This window comes from Penaeus japonicus, unplaced genomic scaffold, assembly GCF_977035675.1.
Source record: "Penaeus japonicus unplaced genomic scaffold, GWHDUDI00000001_assembly GWHDUDI00000005, whole genome shotgun sequence".
Taxonomy (NCBI): domain Eukaryota; kingdom Metazoa; phylum Arthropoda; class Malacostraca; order Decapoda; family Penaeidae; genus Penaeus; species Penaeus japonicus.
In genome coordinates, this window is record NW_028234407.1 from 25,418,032 (window position 1) to 25,425,531 (window position 7,500).

At 38.7% G+C, this 7,500-nt stretch overlaps 1 protein-coding gene across 1 annotated transcript in view; it reads left to right on the forward strand.

The window, feature by feature from the left end:
- Positions 1-815: 815 nt before the first annotated feature.
- Positions 816-7,500, forward strand: part of LOC147471828 (uncharacterized) — a 7,658-nt gene continuing 973 nt past the window's right edge. Inside the window, exons 1-5 of the mRNA XM_086536683.1 lie at positions 816-825; positions 1,950-2,005; positions 2,748-2,829; positions 4,074-6,363; positions 6,520-7,500. The exon at positions 6,520-7,500 is cut by the window's right edge and continues 973 nt beyond it. Coding sequence (XP_086392809.1) covers positions 816-825; positions 1,950-2,005; positions 2,748-2,829; positions 4,074-6,363; positions 6,520-7,500 — 3,419 coding nt within the window. The remainder of the gene's footprint in view (positions 826-1,949; positions 2,006-2,747; positions 2,830-4,073; positions 6,364-6,519) is intronic.

The window sequence follows — 7,500 nt, forward strand, 5'->3', positions numbered from 1 at the left end:
CATTCCCTTTCTCTCTTTCTCTCAGTCTCTCTCTCTCTCTCTCTCTCTATCTATCTACCTATCTATCTCTTTCTCTCTATCTCCCTCTTCCCTCCCCTCTCTCTCTCTCTTTCTCTCCCTCTTCCCTCTCTCTCTCTCTCTCTCTATCTCTATCTATCTATCTATCTATCTATCTGTATCCTAGATTTTACATCACATACACAAATTTTCATCAGCTGATATTGCATAAAATCTATTATATTAGTTAAGTCTTACTGCCATGAGCGGACAGTACAGTGTTATGCACTTGCGTTGGAAAATGAATAAATGTTATTCATAGATATTTAGCATGTTCCCGTGAACAGCATAAGACAAAAAAGATATAAGAGTTTTGTTACGAGACGAGTAAACTAGTACGAAATATAATAGCGAGAGAGAGAGATAGATAGATAGATAGAGAGAGAGAGAGAGAGAGGAGAGGGAAAGAGAGAGAGAGAGAGAGACTGAGAGAAAGATAAGGTGAAGTTGGTGAAAATGCGAGTGAATGAAAGAGAGAGAGAGAGACTGAGAGAAAGATAAGTTGAAGTTGGTGAGAATACAAGAGAATGAAAGAGAGAGAGAGAGACTGAGAGAAAGATAAGGTGAAGTGGGTGAGAATGCGAGTGAATGAAAGAGAGAGAGAGAGAGAGAGAGAGAGAGAGAGAGAGAGAGAGAGAGAGAGAGAGAGAGAGAGAGGAAAAGTTTAAGGGTAGGAGGAAGGGTGACAGAAACCCTCCAGACCTTCAACAAAGACACTAATAAAACATGATTTCCTCTAAATACAGACCAACACAGCCATGCGTAGAGGTAAACTCGGGTATCGACATGAAATATTCAAATTAACCTTGTCATAACACGAGTGGGATTCTCACAATATCAAGGGAATACAGTCCTCCTATATCCACTGGGAATTACGCATAAATATCTAGAATATCTCTTATGAACTTCATTCATAAACACTTTTTTTAAGACATAGGTATACGGTATTATTCAATTCTTCCAAAGTTATTGAATCAAATTTTAAGAAAAAAAAAAAAAAACATAATACAACAACAAAAAAAAAATTGTTTCGACTGAAACAAGGATAAACATTGAGTAAATAAAGTCATGAACAGGAAAATGTTATTATATGTATACAAGATTTTATATTTTCGTTTCCTATTTGCCGTCGAAAACGTGTTACAGATAAGAAAAAAAAAAAAAAAAAAAACAGAGAAAGACCCTGTTGAAGATAACGTTTAGGTACATCCTCTCGAAGGCCCGCACAGGGGAAAACGTTTACAACAGTTACAAAACACATATATTATATATCTTATACCAAATGATATCAAAAAGGTTGCCATCGTCTAGGCGCTGACGTTTAAAATTAGATCAAAATTAAATTTTTAAAGGAAATATATGTAGTATAATCATGGGTGTTCGGAATGATGGATCTGTTGTAATCGTTTTCAGTAAAAAAAAATAATAATAATAAATAAATAAATAAATAAATGAATGAATAAAAATATAAATAAATAAAAAAATAGGAACGAAACAGTCTTTGCTATTAAACGCAAATCCTAACCCTCTACCTCCAGTATATGTGATGAAAATAAACATTTCAGTGCATACCCTGAGTAAGGTACATATATTTGAACAGTTTACTGACCGAGACAGACATGTCGATATGTAACTTTATCAATTACTAACTTTACTGAATTTGAGTGTTGGTAATTTGATGGTTTCACTTAGAAAAAACAAACTCCATGCCATTCCTTGTAAGCTGAAATTCTTTAATTATTTAAAAGAGTGACGATTTTGAACATTCTTCGTCCAGTTCTCACGAAATTATCACTGTGGTGGGAAGTGTGAGCTGATATATTTATACACCCTTTGATTGTGTTTGATTTATTCTAATCCTATGAAATTGCACCAAATCCCCCCTTATGCAGAATCCTACTCCAAGGATTCTGAAAATCTAACTAGCAATCATGAAAAAATTCTACACGTAATTTACAAGAATTATTGGGAAAAATGTAATATAGCTATGTAGCAGGAGCAACTCCCGTCACCCAGCCTTACAACTAAACAAAAAAAAAAAAAAAAAAAAAAAAAAAAAAAAATCAGAAAGTAGAGCCCTAATCAGGGAGGGAATACACGACCACTATCTCTCTGGTAGAAGATTTTAGCTACACACTTGGGCTCTCGTAGTGTAGACAAGGTCCCTTTTTGGATTTTTCAATACTGCGGTCAAGGATTGTCCCTTTTCGAAAATGTGGAACCCGAGATCGTCCCTCCCTCCAATTACTGATCAGATGATGCTGAAATATAGGCATCCACTGCATGAAATCATATTGGTTTCAGGAAAGTTAAATCAGATAATGGTTATGTATACATGTCTACAAAGTGTCATTAATGGTCACTCAAGTATCAACACATTGCATATCACAAAAGAAAATGTATTTCTTCATGTTTGATTAAAGCTACATGGGAGCTTTAGCCTCCTAATTAAACAAAATCAAACTATCTGGGCCTTTATTTACTCCTATGTACGTTTGAGTATGTATTCCTTAACGATGGTAATAAGACTGGATAAGCATGGGTGCGTGGAATGTCATAGGACTTATTGGCTTTGGTTGATTTTCACCTTAAAAAAAAAAAAAATAGTGGACGAGAAATTCCTGAGTTGGGAGTTTGTGGAGTTGACAAACTTACAACTTTATGTCCATGGCTATTTCTATGATCCTCAGTTCATCAGAGATCCTTTTTTGAGTCTATGGCCCGCTTTTGGTGTGCCTAAGCACTCGTGGCCCCCTGCCCCTCGGAACTGGGGCACGACTTATTTACATATGTGTGTATATCTATATATGTATATACATATATATGTGTGTATGTATACATATATATATATATATATATATATATATATATATATATATATATATATATATATATATATACATATATGTGTGTGTGTGTGTGTGTGTGTGTGTGTGTGTGTGTGTGTGTGTGTGTACGTTTGTGATTATGTGTGTGTTCACACACACACACACACACACACACACACACACACACACACACACACACATATAGATATAGATATATATATATATATATATATATATATATATATATATATATATATATATATGCTTATATATATATATATACACACACACACACACACACACACACACACACAGACACACACACACACACACACACACACACACACACACACACACACACACACACACACACACACACACACATATATATATATATATATATATATATATATATATATATATATATATTCATTTATCTATTTATCTATTCATTCATATATACATATATATGATATATATATATATATATATATATATATATATATATATATATTCATTTATCTATTTATCTATTCATTCATATATACATATATGTAAAAATATTCCAATATAAAGTAATAATAGAAGACTTTTCATTATTTTAGTTAACTATTAACATATGATAAACTTTGAAACAAAACGAAAGTGAATGAAATGAGGGAATTATACGCAACTACGCGTATGGCTGGGCTGCGAAACAAACAAGTGCATAGACAGTTTGAGTAAATTTTCATTTTCCTATATATACATATATAAACGGAATAGTTGGAGGTCGTTATGAAGAAAGAAATATTAATGGTTGATACAAATTAATGTATTAGTATGTTGATATTTATTTTTTTTGTTTTGAGCGAGTGTTTGTGACGTAAGCGAGGTGACGTTGGAGCAAGCAACGCATTCATCGCTCTTGACGCTCCTGCCTTCTTGCCGGTGTCACGAGTCACGGCTTCCGAGTGGAGTGAGATCGCCCCGCAACCACCCGAGACATCGCAAGCTGAGTCTGCGGCAACCGCTTGGGGAGACAGATCTCAGGCCTAGTTCAGTGACCGTGCAGAGACATTAATAAATCAAATATTAATTATCGGTGTTTATCTCCATTCCTGCTAAGATTGTTACATCCCATGCCTCACATAGTCGTCTCAATTAATTAAGAGCAAAGAACCGCTTAACATTTTGGCGCCCGAACAGGGACGACTTTGAGTGCATGTGTAGCATATTTTAGCAAAATGGAGACCGAGAAGCTGCATCAGATTGGGAAAGATATCGGCTTGACCGGAGCTGACCTTGCCCAATTTATTAAGGAGGGAATTCAGTATGAGCGGGAGAAAGAAACTGCTGCTCGAGAGGAAAGAAAGGAGGAAAGAGCGTGGAAGCAAGAGGAACTGAAGGCACAAGAAGCAAAGGTACAAGCTGAGGTTAGAAGAGAAGAGTTAAAACTCCGCCAGATGGAGTTGAAAAAGGAATCGGTCGAAGAGAAGTCGTCGGACAGCGAGCACAATGTCAAGGTAAGGTATCCTAAATTACCGGTTTTTAATGAGAAGGCAGATGACATTGATGCATATCTCCAAAGATTCGAGCGGTTTGCCACTAGCGCGGGCTGGCCGGAGGATATTTGGGCGATAAGCTTAGCCTCGTTACTCCAGGGACGAGCCCTAGATATCTACCATCAACTATCTCAGACTGATGCAGGGAATTACAGTGAACTGAAATCTGCTTTATTAAGAGGTTTTGACTGTACTGCAGAAGGATTCAGAGTTAAGTTTAGAAGCTGTAGATTTTCTCGGGGTGAAACGGCCAAACAGTTAATTGCCAGGATGACGAAATTGTGTGAACGATGGATAGAAATGGAAAACGGTAGCGCTAGCTATAATGCATTGAAAGACTTAATGATAAGGGAACAATTTATCTCCTCCTGTGATCGTAATTTAAAACTGTTTCTTAAGGAACGCTCACTGGCAACTCTACAGGATCTTGAAGAGAGTGCAGATCGGTATATCGAGGCTCACGGTCATTTCAGCCTTCGAAGTCCCCAACAAGCACCTGTGTCAAGTCAATCGTCGGCGCAGCAGTTCGGGCAGGTAAATGAGGGCAATGACAGGAGCTTTCGAAAGACACCATCTTCTACACTTCCCCAGGTAAAATGTTACATTTGTCAAAAGGGAGGACACAAGGCGTGGGATTGTTATTTCAGACCCAATGCAAATAAAAGTAAGGGTGCAGGCACGTCAGCGACGTCGGGAGCGGTGAGGAAAGAGGCCGCGGCGGCAACATCACAGGGAGCACAGAGCATCGCCGAGCCCCCGCGAGACGACGACGCGGCGCCAGTGATGCAGGCCGACCCCGCGCAGGTGAGTGACGGTCACGGATGGATAAAGGTAAATGGAAAGGGATTTCGGGTAGCGTGTGGAGGATCAGGAAAAGATGGAAATTACAAGTTAATCACAAAAGCGGGAGAAGTGGAAGGACATAAAGTGACGGTAATGAGGGACAACGGTTGTACTACGGTGTTGGTGAAGAGGAGTTTGGTACCAAATTATAAGTTAACAGGTAAACACTGTGTGGTTAAAATGGCTAATTCGGACGTATTTTGTTATCCGGAAGCAGAAATTTCTATAGCGAGTCCTTTCTATACAGGAAGTACTAAAGCTGTTTGTATACCTAATCCCATACATGACTTAGTAATCGGAAATATACCAGGCGTAAGGCCAGGGAAGTATAGTGAGGGTAAACACACATGTGGTGTAGTGACACGTAACAGGCAGACAACGGAAAGAAAACAGCCAGAACTTAAGGTATTAGCAGTCTCTAATATGTTAAACATGACAATCAAACAAGCACAGCAAGAAGACAAGACCTTAGATAGAGTGAGGAAGTATGCAGAGGAAAGTAAAGAATTTTATCGTAGAAAGAATAATGAATTTTCCATGTATATACTAAAGCGAGGAGTTCTTTACAGAAAAGTGAAAATTGGTAATTTAGAGAGGCAGCAACTCCTTGTTCCATCTCGATGCCGCTCCGCCGTACTCGACTTGGCTCATTCAAGCATCATGGGAGGTCATCTAGCGACGGGAAAGACCAAAGATCGAGTGATGGAGAAGTTTTTCTGGCCTGGCATTACAAAGGACATTGAACGATATTGCAGATCGTGTGATGTGTGTCAGAGGACAGTTGATAAAGGTAAAATACAAAGAGCAAAATTAGGGAAAATGCCAATAATTGGAGAGCCCTTTTCTCGTTTAGCAGTTGATATTGTAGGCCCTATTGAACCGCGATCTTCTGACGGCTCGAGATACATCTTGACGGTAGTGGACTTCGCGACCAGATACCCGGAGGCTCTGGCACTGCAGAACATCGACACTGCATCCGTGGCGGAAGCTCTGGTAAATATTTTCAGCCGTGTGGGCATTCCAAGGGAAGTGCTGTCAGACAGGGGAACGCAATTTACCTCGGCAATGATGCAGGAAGTTTATAGGTTGTTGTAAATACAGTCCATTACTACGACTCCTTATCACGCTATGTGTAATGGGTTGGTAGAAAAATTTAATGGTACATTGAAAAGGATGCTGAAAAGGATGTGTGCAGAACAACCTAAAGAGTGGCATAGATATTTATCACCATTACTTTTTGCCTATAGAGAAGTTCCACAGGCAAGCACAAAGTTCTCGCCATTCGAGCTTGTTTACGGACATGCAGTGAGGGGTCCGATGACATTGTTAAGGGAGCTGTTTGACGGCGAGGTGAAGGAGCCCGAAACGAGGTCATCATACGAATATGTTATCAATTTGCGGGAAAGGTTAGAAGACACTTGTCGTATGGCATTAATGGAACTGAAGAATGCACAGGAAGTTGCACAGTATTACTATGACCGGAAAACTAAAGACAGGGTTATAAACTCGGGAGATGATGTATTACTATTATTACCTACGAACTCAAATAAATTGCTATTTCAGTGGAAAGGTCCTTTTAAGGTAGTAGGGAGTCCGAATAGACTGAATAAGATAGTGGATGTGAACGGAACTTTTAGGAAATACCACATAAACATGCTAAAAAGGTATGTACATAGGAAATCGGCTGATGCATTTCCAGCGGCAGTTGTGGTAGTTAACGACGAGGATAACGCGGAGGGAAGAGTGGTGACAATTCCCAGTTACCACCAGCGCGAAACCTGGAGAGATGTCTCACTGGATTCAGATTTGTCAGCTGAGCATCGAGATGACGCGAGAGGCATCCTGCAAGCGTTTGGCGACGTGCTCACCGATGTCCCAGGTAAAACGACAGAATTAGAGTATAACATTGAATTAACTGTTCCTGAAACTATAAGAGTGAAACCTTATCCTTTACCGTACAGATTAGAGGAAGAAGTGAAAAAGGAATTGCGTAGCATGCTGGAGTTAGGGATAATTGAACCTTCAGACTCTGAATATTCAACACCTATTTTAGTAGTTCCTAAAAAAGATGGAAATCGGAGACTTTGTTTAGATTTTAGAAAACTGAACAAGATTACTAAGTTCGATGCTGAACCTATGTGTGATACCGAAGCTATTTTCTGTAAGATTGGTGGAAGCAAGTACTTTTCTAAAATAGATTTGACAAAGGGCTATTGGCAAATACCTCT